At 43.3% G+C, this 19,253-nt stretch overlaps 1 protein-coding gene across 1 annotated transcript in view; it reads right to left on the bottom strand.

The window, feature by feature from the left end:
- Nucleotides 1–9,729: 9,729 nt before the first annotated feature.
- The window catches only part of LOC104955441 (ephrin type-A receptor 7-like), a 337,623-nt gene continuing 328,099 nt past the window's right edge, over nucleotides 9,730–19,253 (bottom strand). Inside the window, exons 6-12 of the mRNA XM_010782768.1 lie at nucleotides 17,009–17,070; nucleotides 16,396–16,512; nucleotides 15,980–16,066; nucleotides 15,454–15,606; nucleotides 13,236–13,426; nucleotides 12,493–12,657; nucleotides 9,730–11,974 (exon numbers count right to left, since the gene is read on the bottom strand). Of these exons, the coding sequence (XP_010781070.1) occupies nucleotides 11,860–11,974; nucleotides 12,493–12,657; nucleotides 13,236–13,426; nucleotides 15,454–15,606; nucleotides 15,980–16,066; nucleotides 16,396–16,512; nucleotides 17,009–17,070 (890 nt within the window). The 3' untranslated portion in view covers nucleotides 9,730–11,859. The remainder of the gene's footprint in view (nucleotides 11,975–12,492; nucleotides 12,658–13,235; nucleotides 13,427–15,453; nucleotides 15,607–15,979; nucleotides 16,067–16,395; nucleotides 16,513–17,008; nucleotides 17,071–19,253) is intronic.

Genomic DNA, 19,253 nt, shown 5'->3' with positions numbered 1-19,253 from the left:
TTAACGCCCAGGGGTTGTTTCAGATGTGCTATTGTACGCAACAATAGCAGAATCTGAACGACGCCCGGACATCAAAGGTCAAATGAATATCATCATATACAAGTCAAGTATATCATAGACGCATTTGAGTTTAGCATGTTAAACTTATATATAAGTGTAAATAGACCACAAAAGCCGATACTGATACAAGCAAATACCACTGCTAGCACATTAACATGGCTGCGACCTCTGACCTCCTCGGTTAACTCTTCATTGTTTCTCAAAATAGTTTCATTGAGTATCCCCCCCCCCCCCAACGCCCGCTTTTGAAATTTTAAAAAAATCAGGGGATATAGGAGTGATTGCATAGGCGCGCGGCGTGGGCTCACGGTTTTGGTGAAGGCTCAAATCACTTTTTTGTACCTGACGCTGTCCGCCTCCCGGCGCTCTAGTAATGGAGATGGTAATCAGTGCAACCCTCCGCCTGCTCAGTGTGCAGAGTTTTGAAATCTTATCAACGTCATATTACACGGATAAAGGAAATCAGAACAACTCGCGCTTACTGCAGGGAAGACGCCGAGTGTCGCACTATCATTCATACCACATCATCAATAGGCATCATTGATCATACAACTCATCATAAATATGTCCATTATATGTTGCCTTATCTGTTCAGCTTCTCGCGAGCCGCCTATCTGGCCGTGTTAACACTTACAGTCGTCACATGGGCTGTATGCAGAAAGTATATATTTTAAGCAGACACAGTTAAGTTGACCCCAACACTTCCAACTCCAAATGTAGAATTCGTCTTAATTATTAAGCTCAGATCACTCTGTCTTTAGATGTAGTGCAGTGATGCCATAAACCTGTGTATACTGTAGGCCCATGGGTCCGGCAGACCCCTGGCATGCTGGCACGCGGCCGCCTGTAACCAGTGGCCATACGACCCTAGGAATAAGTGGAATAAGTGGTGCAAAATATTTCTTATTTTATTTTCAGATCCAGACGAGACGCCGCAGAGGCGTCTCCGTTACCTGCCAGAAGGAACGCACGCCAGCCCGCTCTATTTAACTCCAGGCCGGTAGACGTCCGCCCGATTATCATCCGTAGTGCAGTGCGATCCGTTCACCACGCAGGAAAGTCTTCACATTGCAGTAGGACCTACCCATAAGGAGCTGTACACATGTCTGCAGTTCGTTTGCATGGCTGTGTATTTAAGTCGAAAGCCCACGATGGCGCTCTGCATCATCTCTACATCGAAAAAAATAGATCACATGCTATCAAGGGGCTGCAGTCCATCTGGATGTTCAACATATTCCTGACGCCTCACCAGCGCAGGTAAGTCGAGAGAAGGACAACAAACAACAACATTCAGCTCAAGAACCCCTTTAGACACAAGTGATGCTCAAGAGAGGCGAAGACTTACTTACGAGGCGTATACATATTATCATACACTGCCAACTCATTCGCATGAATTCACGAGAACTGGATACCAGCACGGAGGCGAACCTCTGATATTTCTGCATATCCTCGTGAGTTCAAAATGACCAGAAACCAATAAACATAACCCTCACTGTCGCGCACCATAAGCGCACGAACAAGCACATTGCACAAGCCACAGCATCCTATCTCTCCATCCTCTCTATGAACAGCCAAACTTAACAGACAGGTTAAAGAACCTGATGATAAATGTGATAGGACAACTTATGAATACACTCTAATGATTTCTCCATAAGAATATACAAAGATATACACTACGGAGTGACAATCAGACGTTCTTTTCTGTAAGCAATGTTCAATTCCGCATAAAAGAGCCTCGGCACGAGACGCTCACCGCGATGTGACGTACACAAGGGGAGAAACCACAGGGCAGAGCCGACGATGATAACGTATTAATAAACATGGTCGCAATGCTAGTGGTTCGACCGAGAAGACACAGAAGCAGTTGACCACATGAATATTTGAAGGCCATATGACTGACACAACCTTATTATTACGAGCACACTAGGCGCCAGAGACCTGCAATAACGATGCATCGGAGAGAAAATTGAAAAACATGTGATGTGACGGTGAACACAGTGGAGATTAAATGTGGTAGCTATCATGGTGAGTGATAATGCCACGGTTTTTTTTTTTATACATAATAATAGTCGTGCCCTGGTGCGCTCAGGAACCTCACAAAGTGTCAGAAAAGAAAAGCCTCATCTCCCATCTTTCCTTCCATAACCAACATCTCTAAAAACGGGGGTAACAGACGGAGCTGATCCAGATTTAAGTCCGATATTATCAGTAAATCGAAATGTGGGACTGCCTTTAACCCACGACCCCTACAGCAAAAAACATTGCTAACAGAACACGATGCCGCGACGTGTTTTGGAACTAGATACACGCTCCTTTGGTTACCTTTAGCTAAACAAATCATCATGCATAACACTCAAGAGCCTAACCCTGTACTGGGGAGAGAGTATGTGTAAAATAAGCAGGAAATAAAAAAAGGAACTCCACCTTGTAGTACAAACCCGTAAGAAAAGAAGCGCATTTGAGCTCCATAATGTTTCAGAAATAATACTTGAAGTGGTTCGGAACATAATATGGGATTTAATTCACCACAGCGCATTTTAGCCTGTATCTGAGCGAGCAGACAGCCTGCTCGTCACAAGAAAGGTGGGTTACGTATTGTAACCTTAGGTTCTAATAAAGCACAGGCAGAGCCCTCTACTGAATCTATGGGACTACTCTCCATCATGATACGCGAGTGTTCACACACTGAAGTTGTATAAACGTAGCCGGCCAATCAGGGCGAGCCTACCTGACTGACTGTCATCCTACACCCTCTTCACCGAGCGGCATAGGAAAGACAGTGTGAACACCGCAGATGCTTTGGGAACCCCCAGTATCGGAGGTTGTCCTCCACTGAGGGGGAGATGGTCACAAGACGTCATTTGTGCCTCTTGGGATCTAAACGAAGGCCGGCAAACCACCTCTGCAGGCAACGCAAATTCAGTAACCCCCGCGGTACCACGAGGTGAGCAGCCGCCATGAGACCCAGAGTCTGCATGAAGGTCAAAGCTGTCACCGTTGCCCCTTGTCGCAGCCTGCAAACTGCCTGAAGCAGGGATGCCTGTCTGCTCTCTGACAGGGTGGCACGTAGTCTGCCTGCATCGAGCAAAATCCTCAGATACTCCACCTGCTGGTGAAGTATGGGACTGCTCTTCTTCCAATTGACTGCAAATCCCAACTTGTTTAGGTGTAGGATCAATTGGGCTGTGTGGAACATTGCCCGTTCCCTGGACCTGGCCATGACTATGAGGTTGTTGAAATCAAATAAAACTCTCATGCCATGGTCACGAAGCGGCTGAAGCGCTGTAGTCACACATTTGCTGAACGTGCGCTGGGATAGGGAATAGCCGAACGGTAGTCTGTTGTACTCGTAGGCTATCCCCTGGAAGGCAAAACGCAAATACTTTCTGTGCTTTGGAGCAATTTTGACATGAAAGTAAGCGTCCCTCAGGTCGATGGTTTGTGAACCAATCGCCCGGCTACACCAGTTCCAGTAATTGTTTTATGGTTAACATATATGGAACTTTTTGCAGATAATGTGCTGATTCAGGATGCGAAGATCCAGAATGGGTCTGAATTCTCCTGTTTTCTTGGAAACCAGGAAGTACATGGAGTAAAGAGTAAAGTCCTGAGAGTGCACAACAGACACAGCCTGTTTTTGCAATAGGGCCTGAATCTCTGTTGAAAGGAAACCTATCTCTTCCTGGGATGATAGATTTGCATCTCTTATGCCTCTGAATGGAGGAGGGACGCTGCAGAACAGGAGTGAGTAACCCAGCCTCAGTGTCCATCCACTCTGTCAGTACACAGCTGAGCTTCCATTCCCCATAAAACTGTGTTTTAGGGGACATGCAAGCAGCTGTGGAGCCGCAACTAAGAAGCTGTGGTACTCTTTGGTGGCCCACTCCGCCGACAAACCTTCCATAAAAGACACGGCATCTATTGCACGTCTGTCCGTCCTGGGAGAGGGATCCCTCCTCTGTTGCTCTCCCTGAGGTTTCTCCCATTTTCCCCTTTAAACTGTGGGTTTTCTCCGGAAGTTTTTCCTTGTACGATGTGAGGGTCTAAGGACAGAGGGTGTCGTATTGTCATACTGATATTCTGTACAAACTGAGACAAATGCAACATTTGTGATATTGGGCTATATAAATAAACATTGATTGATTGATTGATTGATTGATTGATTGATTGATTGAAAAGGAAGTTTGGCCCATGGGGGACTGACATAGAAAGGGCCGATTTTCTACTGAGGTCCTTGAACGCACTGCGGCCAGCTCTCGCCGGGACGTGTGCTTTGTCATAATGCCGTGGCCACACTGACGGTGAAATGCATTAATCGGAGCCATCACACTAGGCGAGGTGTGTTTTCTGACAACAACAACACACCGACCATTCCTGCACCCGCATAGTGCTTTGACAGCACTTCCTGCAGTTTATCACACTCACAAACGCGCGCCCACCGGCTGCCTCCTTTACTGGAGTTACAACGGGGGCGGCGAGTGGGGAACTGTGTCTCATAATGGGTGCCCAGTTAACATCGTATGAAACGGATCTTGCCGAATTCAACGAGACATTATGGGGGAATGTGGAATTGTGGAGAGAGATGACTCTTACTCTTGGATAAATATAATTGTTTTTATTCAATGCATTCGTCACAAACACATATCTTTTCATGACTTTACAGTGGGAGGTGGCGGAAGAGCTCGCCCTCGCGTCTTGGGTGGTGAGGCACACAGCTCTCGCTGCCGGGACGCTTCCTCCCACAGCCCGTCATTTCCGGGAGGACGGCCCATCCCACTCCGAAGCTCTCTGACGGCGCGGAGCCGGAGCAGAGGCCTGTCGGGATCACGCAGCCTATCCCCGCGGGTGCCGGTATTGACCCGGTTCCGCGGGACCAGCCGAGTAGGTAGAGGGAGCAGCGGGAGCCATGGGTGCTCTGAACCAGCGCCTTTCCCTCCTTCTCCCTGTAGCGCAGCGCTCTCCCCTTTGAGGAAGAGCCAGAGGCAACATACGGCTGAGCTGCAACTTTTGTTCTTCCAAGGGTCTGAAACGCTGTGTGACCGATGAGATCGATCCAAAGAGCCCTTCCGTGGATACGGGGGCCCCAAGGTGATCATCACGATCATTCCTGGAGAGAGTCGTGAGTCCCAGCCAGAAGTGGCGTGATCCCACTGTGGCCAGGGACATTACACGGCCAGCTGCGGCGGCCACACCATGAATCAGATTATTCATCTGCCCGATGCTGCGGTCCAAATAATCACTCCGATCCTGAGATGGAGAGGCGGGGGCGTCCTGCTGAGCAGTAATCAGCGACACGCCCAACACACCCAACACATCCAGATTATTCGCTGCTGCCGCCATCTGTGCTCCGAGCCGGAATATTTTATCAAAATATTCCAGCGTCTCTCAGTCACGAGGCAGCAGGGGCAGAGGCTTTTTATCCTCCGCCCATCCTGCTGCCTGTGGGAGCAGATGGGCAGCCAGGCTCTCATCAAGGGGGGGCATGCCGGGACACGCTGTGTCCGTGCGGCCCTGCACCCTGGGGATCCCCACCATACCAGCCACTGGAGCCTTCAGTGGCTGTCGCCATGATGCCTCCACACACTGCCAGATATCTGGCGACGGGGGCGAAACGAAGGCTGGCTGCGCCTCGCGGACCGGGCCATAGAACCCCTCGCGGAGGCGGCTCACCGGTTTCGGCGGCAGTGGTGGGGGTAGCGGTAGCCCTACACGCTCCGCCGCCATGGTCATCACCAGCTTAGACCTGGACGGTGGACTTTCATCGACGCTGGACCCGGAAGTGCCCGACAACAAGAAGTCCTCGTAATCCTCCCCCAAACGGAGCCATCCGCCCCGCTGGAATGGGCAAATACATACATCATGACATATATACATAAAGTTCAAGGTGTGATTGATTGTGATTGTTCATTGGGGTTATTTAGAGTCCATTTAGTGTCCGTATTGCAAAGGGGAAGAAGCTGTTTTTGAAGCGGGCGGTTTTGTTGGACAGTGACCTGTAGCGCCTCCCTGAGGGCAGAAGTTGGAAGACATGGTGAGCTGGGTGGGAGGGGTCAGAAATGATTTTCTTTGCCCTTGTGACAGTTCGTTGGTGGTGAAGTGATTCGAGTGATGGAGGGGACTGGCAGTGATTTTGATGCTATTGACCAATACGTTGATTTATTCCGGAGAGTTGTCTGAACTGCTTGTAACCAGACCTGGACGATTTGTGACAGGAGCTTTGGGGATGATCGGCATGTGTAGAACTGAGTAGGCCTTTCTCACCGTCATTTCTTGAGGCTGCCGGCAGAAAGAATAGCCTTTGGTTGGCTTTTTGAAGATGTGGTTGCTGTTTGGTCTTCCAATTTGAGNTTGGGCTGTCTTTATTTATTCTCTCTCAGATACAACCTGCCACTAACGTTAAACCCCTTTACTATTCAATTAAACACATTCAATGTTTATTTATTGTAAAAACATTTACAATAAATAAACATTGAATGTGTTTAATTGAATAGTAAAGGGGTTTAACGTTAGTGGCAGGTTGTATCTGAGAGAGAATAAATAAAGACAGCCCAATATTTATTTTTTCCACATATTTAGCCACTTCCAGCAATTTCACCGCATAAAATCCCATAAAACCCTGCATGTTTGATCGCATAATCAAGGATTTTGGCCCGCATAATCAAGGATTTTTGCCCGCGTTTTTCTGGAGGGTCTATATTAAGCATTGATGTGTAAGAGAACTGGATACAGCGTTAGAGGCGGGACCTCATTCATTCCTACCAGAGTTGCTCAGTGGCACCCAGAAAGCCAAAATGGCCTGCCTCTCAAGAGCAAAGGTAACCGTATCTTGGCCCAAAGAGCGTATGTGCCCTTGAGTTCAGCTTAAGCCCCGCCTTCGATCCGCAGCGTGACAATCGACTTGGCTCAGTCAAATGAATGGAGAGAAAATAACTCTGGATTCTGCTTTAAGCTAATTTAAAAACGTTTGGACCCCAACAACTTTGAACAGGAAGTTGATTGTATTTGTTTTAATCCACCTTTTTATCCAAAGCGACTTACACGCTTATGATGTTATGCTAAAATGTTGAAGAAATCTGCTTCAGGATATGGTACATGTTACGCAGAGTGAAGCAGGTAGGACCCAAACGCAGATTACACTTGACGATACCTTTATTTCAAGGACTTTAAATAAACTTGGACAAACAAAACACGCTTCGGTGAACTGGGTCACATACAAAAGAAGCACCAACACTGAACACAGGAGGAGACAAGACTAAATACAGGGAGGGGTAATCACAAGACGAGAAACAGCCGGGCAGGGGAGGAGAAACACAAGGGTCACAGGTGAACACAATCAAACAACTAGGCCCCGTCTCAGGTCGGTTAAATTAAATCCTTGCTTCCCTCACTTGCGTCGTTTCCCTGTGTTTAGTCCCTCCCTCCAGGGAAGCATGGAGGGACGCAAGGAAACCACGAGAAGCAGGGAAATGAGTTTTAAGAGCAATGGGACGTCCTTTCCTCCGGAGCCTCACGTGAATCGACGTCCGTTTGTGTTGACGCCGCACAGCTGTTCGTCTGACAGCAGCTCTGTCCCCGTTATTTTCACAAACACCCCTGCCACACATTTACTGACACAAACATTTGTATCATCTGTTGTAGACCCCAATAAATAAAATCAAATAAGAACTCATTCTCAAAAAAGATAAACGCCATTCTTAAAATGTATAAACGAACAATAGTTTGATTAATATTGATTAGAGTGCACAATAGAAATAAAATAATTGAGAGAAGAAAAAGATATATATTATCTATCANACGAGTTATTAAAGCCTAATAACTGGAAGCCTGTTTCCGACTTCATCTGTGATCGTTACAATATTATCTATCAAAACCCAGTTAAATTAACATTCATTGGATTGCACACTTTGTTTGTTTGTGTGGATATGTAGCACATTAACATTTTAATAGCACTTAATGACTGACTGAATGGAAATGACAGTAAATGAAAATATAAAACGAAAAAAGCGATCATGAAAATTTTTCCAATAAATGAATAAAATGATTTTTGACCACTTTGTTGTTCAGATATATCACATATTTGTAACTAAATGATACATGAATTGAAACAAAACACAGTTTAAACTGAGGAGTGACTCTCGTNTAAAAATTAATTGACACAAAAGACGGTGGGAGTGACTCCCGTGAGGTTCATGTATTTTCTTCACTCCGCTGGGAAACTGCTCTCATGTCAAGAAGCATGAGATCAGTGCATGCACTGCATCGTCCAATCAGTGAGCGATAGACAGTAAGGGGGCGGGGCGAGTATCTGAGGATTTCATCGGAGGATGGACTGGTGGTTCCTCCATTATCGCTCCCCCCTCCTCAATCCTCGGTCCTCCGGCAGAAATAAGAGCCATGGGACGGTACTCAAGATGGCGCAGACAAATCAACTTCCGGTGAGATCGAGGACCGAGGAGCGAGGAAATGAAAATAGTCGACCTGAGACAGGGCCCTCGACTCCTCCGTGTGCATTTCAGCTATTGGGACGTCCTTCAAAATGGCGTGTCTTGATCGATTTCCGGGTCAAGTCCCGGAGGAGGGGAAGAGAGGAGTCGAGGAGGGGTATTGGGATGAGGCTAGTGTGTAAAAATATCAGAAAGAACGTCATAGTACAGTATGTCCAAAATATTTTTAAAAACGGCACAGTATACTATATATATGTCGCAAAATATGCAAAACCAACATAGTAGAAATACCAGAAAAAACATAGTATAGTATGTCGAAAATATTAAAAAAAAACTAGCTTGTACAGTATAACAGAAATGTCTGAACCAACAACATAGTATAGGAGTTTCCCAAAAAGGTCAATATTTTGTCATTTGACATTTGTTCGAATAAAACAAGGTTGTGTAGAATGGCAAACAATTCTAAAAAAACATATGTAAGTTTAAACAATTTTTAAGTTTAAAATTGTTAACATTCATAACTTCAACAATCTCTCTAACATTTGAGGCTTTTCCTAAAAAAATTCAAATCTCAGATATAAGATTACAATTACTTGGATAAACTCTCGGTTTTCACTAAATGACTTGATTAACTAAGATAGCACTTACAATATACTTCCATACATCAGCCTTATTTACACCACCTTGTGTTCAAAGGCGAGTGAGGAAGAGGAGCTCCTTCTGGTCGATGAAGTTCAGCATCACAGTCAGTCAGGTTTCAGTTTGTGTGTGATTGCTCTGTCTTTCGCAACGCATGTTTCTATACCTGAGAGGAGAAGACGACAATAAAAGCACCAGAAACATGTTTTAGTCAGTCTAGGCATGTTATTACACACTGCTGTAAAAGTAGATAAATGATCAGATATGTGACATCTTAAGAATAATGTCATGCAAATATACTTAACCTTAAACAAGAATACTTACTCTTAATTAACCTTACTTATACTTAGACCACGCAAAGGAAACTTAACAAAACTGAAACTACCTTGTCTTTTTTTTTAAACCCTCAAATATTGGCCTTAAGTGCAGTATCAGTATTTCAAATGTAGAAAGAGAAGACAAGGAGAAAAACATGTTTTTGTATTGGAAATGTTTTAATAGTTTCAATATTGCAACAGCCATCCGATTTTCTTCTAACAGGTAAAAATCATCAAAAAACTAACAAAAAAAACACTTTTTTTTTCAATTTTATATTCCAAACACCTTTTCTTGGCTATGGCCCTAGACTCAACAAATAAAACCCTTACACAGTGAGCAGATATTATATTCAACACATTGTTTCTCAAACAAATTATAAAAATAGATTTAGCATTTTCAAGTACTTATTTACAGTATTAAACATATATCATAATGGTCAGAGTAACAGAGAGAGGGACAGAGGGGAAGTTTCATTCATTGTGTTGAAGAGGTCCAGTTTGTTTGAAAGCAACTGTGTGTGTGTGTGTGTGTGTGTGTGTGTGTGTGTGTGTGTGTGTGTGTGTGTGTGTGTGTGTGTGTGTGTGTGTGTGTGTGTGTGTGTGTGTGTGTGTGTGTGTGTGTGTGTGTGTGTCAGTCAAAGGGACCATTGGTGTTATGTGTGCGATTCCATCTATAAAGGACACATGAGTTTATTTCATTTGACAAAACGGATACAGAGAAAGTAGCGTACAAGGAGGAAAAACTCATTTTGTTCCAAATACAAACCAGTTACAATATTTCAGTCAGAAATGAATGTACCTTTTTATTGTGAAAACCTATGATAATGCCCCAATAAACGTCCTCGCTCAAGTCTCCTGTATAGAAACAAAAAAGGTGAGATCGCTGTACAGGGAGAATTCTGGGAGTTATCTGGGGAAAAAGTGCAACCACATAGATGGCAGAGCCAGATATTAAGCAATGTGAAATTAAACATGATAATCCAACATTTACATAGAGAAAAAAAGTCCATATGACATTCCTTAATACTGTATTCATACTGCAACACACACACACACTGTCATGTATACAGCAAATCCAAAGACAATGGACCTCAACTTCAACCGTACCAGCTCCAGTGTTCAAGAATACACAGATACTGTGTGCCGACAGTAAAAATCCTCCAGTGTACAAAACTACTCATTTATTCAGTTATAAACTCAGCAGTAAAATAAAGAAAACAAGAACACAACTGCTTTATTTTTTTAAATACTATAAGTTAAATAACCCTTCTCAAACTCTTCTTTACAGAGGTTTGTGGTACAGTCTGTAAACTCAAATAAATATGGATAAATATCTTAATCTGGCCATCTTCCAGAGTTAGCCCGTGCTCTATGCAGAGTAGTGAGGAGGATCATGGAGTAGACATCCAGCAGGGGAAAGGGAGAATTAGTTTTAAATGCACAAAGTAAACAACTGGAAAGAAGAGAAATATAAAGAAACTATGACAGCGTAATAGACAGCGACGCACAACAAATGAATGAACAATCAAACACACATTTTCAACCTTTACAATTGTATCCTGCAGCTTTTGTTCGACCATCAGTAGCCCCAAGGGAAACAAAAAAACAGGTTGACGTTCCTGAACGTACAGCATGTCCTCGGACCTGTGTTCGTTCCGTCTGCACACATTATATACTGAATATAAGACTAATTTACTGTAGGCAAGGCTTTCATTTAGGCCTCATCCAACCTCACTCTCACTGGATCCTTGACATGGGACAGCACAGTCTTCTTAAGCTACTGCAGCCATGTTGGATCATCAGAAATGTTCCTCTAACATCTGATGAAATACGCTCTGACGTACAACGATATGATTCTGTATCAGAGCAACTGATCCCAGGCAAAGGAAATAGTCCCTGGGTGTGGCCACATACTGTTTTTAGTCAATCAATGTTGTGTTAAAGGGAAATTCTACCCTTATATTTTTCCTTTAAGCACTAGTCCAACAGCTTGGAGGTCAGCTTCAGACAGAGAGCGTCCTGCTCAGACAATATTTCATCTGCCTTTACGCACTGATCCAGAACCAGTGTGATGGAGCTGACATTGTTATTGAAGTGCAGATAGAGGTCACAGAAAAAAAAGTCAGTGACATCAATCCTCTGCTATCCCCCCCAACGGCGACAGGAACTCGTCTCTGAGAGGTTACAAATAAATAAGGAAGAAAGGAATCAAGGAAGGCATGAGGATGTGTGGGAAGGAGGAGTAGATTGAGTGCAGCTAGCTGAAAGATCTGCTCATCTTTCCTTCTGTCTGGAAGAGCGATCTCTCTTTCTCTTTCTCTCCTCTTCTCCACCCCATCATCCGTCTGCACACACAAGGGTCTGCAGCTGCAGGTTGAGAGCAGGCGCCCCCCCGTTAGTTAGACCTGCACCCCGCGCCCATGCATCTGGATGACCTGCGCTCTGAGGGTCTGGATGGCGGCCAGTATCAGCTTCTGGTGCTCAAGGGAAGTGATGCCAAGACTCAGCACATCTCTGAGGACACACATCGAGACGTACCGACATTAGTAAAAGTAAATATCTTTATTCGACTGGATGACATCAGGAAAATATGGAAAATATGTATCTGATATGAATGTATCCCCCGAAAAATCGGTTTCATCTTATATATTTCTCGATAACATTAAATCCCAACTACTTTTCTTTAGTGAAATAACACAAACCTATATACATTTAGGATATATGTTTTGTGAGTGTGAGACCTTAATGCAAGAAGCTAAAAACCTTTTTTTCTTGTGTATTTAAGAGTAACTTAATACCAGCATAGTAACAATGTTTGCTTTTAGAAATGATCATTTCTTAAAGCCCAAGGTGAACTCGTAAAATGTGTATTACATAAGACAAAAAAGCAGCAAATCTGCACAATTAAAAAGAAAGAACATTTAATTTATTCATGCAGTTATCTTTCTACAGATCTGTTCTCATATTATCTCTCTGAGACCCCCCTCTCTTAAACAGGAAATGAAAGAGTCAGTGAGACAGTAGTCACTCACTGGACGGTCATCCGGGCCACAGACTCCAGGTAGCAGTACCCTGCGGCGGTGAAGTTGTCCTTGTATCGGCCCATGTCCACTGCGTCCAGCCACTCCCCCACAGAGTTGAATGCTGGGAAGGAGTGCAGCGGCCTCTCCGCCAGCGTGATGGAGGAACTCAGGGTCCTGGAGGAGAAGACATGTATTGTTGATTGGGAAGATAAGAAAACCGACTGTACTTTTACTTCAAATATTTTTAAAGAGAAAATATAGTGACTTTTTTTTACCACACCTTACTGATATTCTAAACAGATTTCTATCTATACTTTAGTTTTTTGTTCCTTGATTTATTATGATACCTTTTATTGACTTTTTGTGGCATACTAAGCTGATATTTTTTTATGGAAATCTATAGTATAGCATTTAAATGATATTTGGGGCATACTATATTTGAGCATTTATTAATAAAACATTCCTGGCATACTAATATGACTTTAGAAACTATAATCTTTTGAGATTTTTAAGATAAACTATGGCATTCTATATCATACATTTTAGTGACTTCTTCTCCAACCAGATTGTAGCCCAATCATCAAAAGCATTTCAAAGTACAAAGGATTATAGGTCCTGCGTGTATTCTCTTTACTAGGTTTATTTGAGCCAACATCAATTGATCATTGACATTGGGTAAGAAAAATAAGATCCCACAATTAATCAGCTACTCTTTTGGCAGTAAGCACAGACAGATGTGAATGCACCAGTACCTGCGTGACAACGTGGAGGAGCCGATGCCATCGGGGGAGCGAATGCTCTTGCTGAGGGCTGAGTGGATCTGGCTGAAGCTGGGCCTCTCCGTCCTCTCCTTCTGCCAGCAGTCCAGCATCAGCTGGTGGAGGTGGGGGGGGCAGTTTACTGGAGCGGGCAGCCTGAAACCATCCTCGATCGCCTTGATCACCTACAGCACATGCATATATATATATGAGTTATGAACATTTGGGAGTAGATTTGCATGTGGGTGATTGGTTAGTAAGAAAGGAGGATGTTTTGTCCTACTTAAAAAAGACAGTAAGGTATTTAAACCTTTTTATATTCCTTAACTGTGACTTTGTTGCCAAGAATGGAAGTCTTTTGAAAGAGGTCCTACTCTAAGTAGAAAAGTGCTGGTGTTTTCATTTTCTTGTCACTAATTACCCCACCTACAACGCATATTTTTGCTTTTTTGGTAATTGCGCTAATAGAGGCAGCATCCTTTAAGGTCACTTTGCAAATCGGCAGCATATGCAAAATAAACAGATTTCAGCATAGAGATATTGCTGACCTCAACAATATGAGCTGAAAACAAATCTGCTGTTATGTCCTGACTTAAACAACAACAAAAACTAGAACCACATAGGGAATACAAAGCTATAAAGAGAATAAAGGTGTGAGCCAAAACTGAACAATGCTAAGTTGAACATGGCTGACTGACTGTGTGTGGAATTAAATGTCAGGATATTCGATGTCTTAGTGTCACTTGACAGGATATTTGATGGGGTATATTACAATAGAATACATCCTATCGAGATGATTTTCATTTCCTTTAATATAATATGTTGCAGGGCTATGAATACAATTAAATAAGGAAACATTACAGATGAAACAAATAGACCACCTGAGCCCCTCTAAAAGATAAGCTACGACATCCAATGAGTCCTTTTTTCATCAAGCCTTGTGAAACCTCACTTTGTTCAAATAGCAGAGCATGAAAGTATCTCTCCAGACTCCCTCAATGTTCATCGCTCCTCCATCAAACTAATGTTGTCCCCATTCCAAATCCATTCACGAGAGACTTCCTCTAAGAATAGGACATGAGACACGTCCTTCTCCTGTATCACTCAAAGAAACACAATCTCCTGAAAGCAGGAAATAGTAGCATAATCACAAAAATGACATCCATCAGCGGCATTAGTTCCTAAAACACTCTTTCTTCTCTCTCCGCCCCCCCACTCTCCTCTCAGCCCTTTAAGCTCCTATCTCACTAAAGAGCATTCAGAAAATGCTTTTCAGAATTTGACATTTTCCATTTAATCAAAGCGGGGAGGTAAAGGGCACGATGGATCACAGGTGGACAGCCCGAGCAACAATTCCGTCATGATATAATGTATCAATTTAAAGTGGACTAATGTGCCTGCCGCTCTACAAGCTTGACCTTTGCCCTCTCAATTGGCAAGTTTGATAATATGAACCAGGCTAAGAGCAAACGTCCTCCTGCTTTGTGAAAGGGCAGCATGGGAATCTATTCTCGTGCCTGCTTAATAACTCATGCATATTCATTTTGGACAGTCGAAAATGGAACAAGTTAATAATCTGTTGCTTTTTAAGTATGATATAATAGCCTTTTATGCAGACCAGCATCACTCATTCACCTCCCCTTTAGAAGCATGGCTTCCTTCAAAAAGTGAAATAAAAACAACCTATTTTTTTTTAAAGTACAAAATAGAAGGAGTACCAATAGAAAAACAGAACTCCCTCCCACATTGACTTGTAAATGATAGGTTTGTGGTGACAAGCAGTGGTGTCCTGTTGCCTGGACAATCTCTTCAACCCTCAAATAGAAATCACTCTACACTTCCTGAAAGAGGAATTTTTCCAAAGGGATTTTGAAGACTTTTAAGAGCGGGATGGCACTCTAGGACAGGCGGAGGGCCACTAGAAGGGGGTCAATGCGTCCTTAAGAGAAAACAGGATTGGTCATGGAGCTGATGCAGACTTAAAGAGGGGGACTTAGTCATGGCCAAAGCTTTCAGAGGTACTGTGGCTTTCTTTTAATAAGATCCAAGCTGGGCACGGATACAGAGTTCATTGATAGAGGGAGGTGAAAGAGAGAGGGAGAGTGGTGAAGTGCAGATAATAAAAAAAATGGAATATAAAGGACATGACTGGGGAGCTTAATAAAAAGCACCCTCCTATCTCTAACCTTTCCTCCACCACACACACACTTACGTCCTGGTTGCCCATATCCCAGTAGGGTCTCTCTCCATAGGACATGACCTCCCACATGACGATGCCGAAGCTCCACACGTCCGAGGCGGAGGAGAAGCGGTGGTACTGGATGGCCTCCGGAGCGGTCCACAGCACCACGCTCTTACCTCCGTGCTGCGGGGGGGGGAGGGGGAGAAGAGAGAAGCACGGAGGTGAGACGTGGAGGAAAAGGGTGTGGAGAGTTTGTAGAAGTAAAGCTTTAATATTCTCTTTGAACAGCTTTGAACATATTTTCAGTAGATCAAAAGAATTGTTAGAGGTTCACCTTGAGTGGAACCCAAAAATATCCAGGGAAATAAAAGCCCTGGAATATATATTTTTTTCATCTGAAAACTTAATTATATGAACTCAACTCAACCTGACATGACGTGTTAACTAATTTAAAAGAACACCGGTACATTTGTGAACTTTTTACCTTCTTAGTCATTAATAGGGAAAGTAGAATGTCAAATATAACTTACTGGCTGCACGTGTTTTTTTTCCTTACCAGTGAGGTGTAGATGGCCTCTATCTTGTCGTCCTGCAGAGGTCTGAAGCCAGACACCTTGCAGCCCAGGCTGGAGTTAACCAGCACCTGCGAGTGGGAAAACAAACTCATTAGCATTGGTTACATTTAGAGAGGAAACAAACCCAGTGTGAGCTCACAACACCCTGGTGGGCAAAGCTTTTATCGAACCAGGTTTACAAATTGATTGTTTACAAAAACAAAAGTGCCCTGTTTTTCCCGCAACGTGCCCACTACATTTGCAGTTTGATAGACGGGCTGAAATCTCAATATGACAAACAAGATTTCTACAGTATTGGTAGTTTCAGGTTCACGAATCAGGTGAGTGATGTTTGCAGCTTCCTTCGTTCAAAAGCCTTGCAAAAGTCACCCTGCTGTTCTCCTCCCTCCTGCTTTACCTTGTGTGCGGCCAGCCGTTTGTGGATGAAGCCCATTTCGGTGAGGTACTTCATCCCCGATGCCACGCCGGTCAGCATATCCATCAGCTGCATTACACTCATCTGGCCCTCATGTTTCTGGGGTTACGCGGAGATGGAAATAGGGGGAAAATAACAGGTAGGAGGTGAAACGAAAGTGAAATGAAAGAAAAGAGAAGGAGAGCATAAGTTGATTGTATCTGGTATTAATGTAGTGATCCAAACAAGGGGTTACATCTGCTACTATAGTACAATGTTGTGCTCACTGAGCTGAATCCCTTTATTTGGAGAATAAAAAACAAACAAGCCATTCATTCGTATCATTATAAACCCTGCCACAGTGGTTCACAGAGCAGAGAGGTTCACAGAGGCTTACAGCATATTTAAGCAGAAACATCCATTTGTGCTGTTAATTATGGTGCGTTTCCTTTATTACTGTAATAAGCACGAGTGCTGCTGCCCTAGGACTGCGCTGTAATAATAGAGGATTTAGGATCATTAGAACAAAATGCCATGTTTGTGATGATGAGGCTATACTTTGCTAATACACATGGAGCGTTTAGGATATTCTGGACATATTGTACAAAAAACTCACCCTGAGGAAGGAATCTAAGGATCCGTTGGTCATACTCTCCACAATGATCATCATGGTGTTACCTGGAGAAAGACAAAGAGAGCATAGAATTTAAAGATCTATCATGCTATTTCTAGGCATATATTATGGGTCTCAGATACAAATATATTAAAAGAACTGCTCAAAATACCAAACAGATCATGTATTTTAGACGACCCTCATATCCATCTATTAAAATTAAAAAGAGGAGGGGGAGCTTGTGCCTGCTCAGAATTCTACCGAGATACTCAGCGAAATGCTGCCGTGATGAAACACCATATCATGTTCCAAACTGCATCAAGGATTATTTCTGAAACAGTATGGAGCTCAAATGCTTTTTCTCTTGCGGGTTTACCACAAGGTGAGTTCCTTTTGTTATTTTCTGCTTCTGCTTCTTTACACATGCTCTCTCCAGTACAGGTTAGCTCTGAGTGTTAGCGATGCTTGCTAATGTAAACAAAGACCATATTACGTCCAAAACAGTCGGGCATTGTTTCTGATAGCAACGTTTCTGATAGGGCTGTGGGTCCGCATTGCCGATATTACGTCATATCGGCAGTAAATCTGGATCAGCTCCGTTGTACCCCCGTTTTTAGAGATTTGGGTACTGAGGAAAGAGAGAGGGTTTTGTTTTCTGAAACTTTGTGAGTTCCCTGACACACCGGGGACATGTTTATGTTTAAAAGACATCAAAAAGTGCAATTTGCATGATAGGAGACCTTCAAATTAGTTAAATTGAGGTAAAAATGGAGAGAATCAAGGGAGGAAGAGAAAGTGAGAGACGTAATAGAGACGGGGAGGGTGTGGGGGAATGGAGTGAGTCTGGTCCACTTGGCAGCACGGCAGGCATTGTGCAAAGCCATTCCTCACCCAGTGGACTGTGGTGAAGCCAGGAGAACCTGTGTGCTTCCCTGGCTGTCTCAGCAAGTTTAACGACCCTCAAACACTCACTCACACACAGTGCACATGCTCACAGGCACCCACACACACTTACTGCCCAGGCACAGATGGCAGAGATCCAGCAGTGCTATGAAGTGCACAGAGGAGGAAAATGAGACTGCAGCAGTTGGCGTAGAGAGAGGGAACCATGAGAGAGGAGGAGTGGATTATGGGAGCTCGCGAGAGAGAGGAAAATGAACCTTCATAGATATGTAAACAACTAAAAATTACAAAGACCTAGCTGTGTACAAATGCTTTCAATACCCGTTTGCAGGCGCATAACACAAATGGTAGTTTGGTATTGTGATATCCACAATTCAGGGTTTGCCAGTATTACTGGGCTTTCAGGAGGCTATTTGGAAAGGTTACCAGCGACACGGGGGAACAGTGAGTCAGCACAGACACTGCCATGATACACAGGTCATCGTGTAATTAATGCAACAGAGGAGGGGTTTCACTGTGTGATTGGTTACAAAGTGCTGGAATTACAGATACATTTAACTACAAACAAATCTTGCTCAAAGGTGGTATTATATGTGTTATTTGAACACCTGCTGAAACATTGTATTTGAGAGAGTATACCAGAAATTCAAAAAGGAGAAAAACTAATTGTGTGACAGAGTGGAAGGGAGATATATTTCATCATATACTGTATATACAAAGTCATTCACAATTGTCATCGACTGTTATTCATTTTAATGTACTTTACTTGAGTATTTCTGTTATCAGCTTCTATATTCGTATATTCTATGACATTTCAGATATTGTACACTACATTTATCTGCCAGCTGGACTTCTCTGGTTCCATTATGTAGCAAGATTAAGCACATACAAACCATGGTAATTTATTAATTTGTCTTTCTTAATAATTGTATTTCTTTATTTTATCATTTCCAATGGTTATCACTGGATGTATGTTATTAAGGATCTCAGTTCTTATTCCACCACTCCATTCAAACCCTGAAACTGCCTGTAGGAAGGTTGATGGTTAGTCTTGAAGGAAGGAGCATATAGAGGTGAAAAGGAAATAAGGAAGCTCTTCCATGTAAACGGACACACCCATGTTGTTTTAATGTTGCCTTGAATTATGGTAAGAGGACAGGATGATTAATGAGGTGGGCCAGGTTTGGTAGAGGGGCTGGAATAGAGTTAGATTGTGATGTAAAGCAGGTGATTTGTACACACTGTGTGTGTGTGTGTGTGTGTGTGTGTGTGTGTGTGTATGTGTGTGCGTGTGCGTGTGTACAGGTCATTAGGTTTCATGATGGCGTGCTTGATGTATGAGTTA

Source organism: Notothenia coriiceps, unplaced genomic scaffold (assembly GCF_000735185.1).
Source record: "Notothenia coriiceps isolate Sejong01 unplaced genomic scaffold, NC01 NC01_scaffold00024667, whole genome shotgun sequence".
Classification (NCBI taxonomy): domain Eukaryota; kingdom Metazoa; phylum Chordata; class Actinopteri; order Perciformes; family Nototheniidae; genus Notothenia; species Notothenia coriiceps.
Note: the sequence above shows the minus strand (reverse complement) of the source record. Positions and strands in the feature narration are given on the sequence as shown.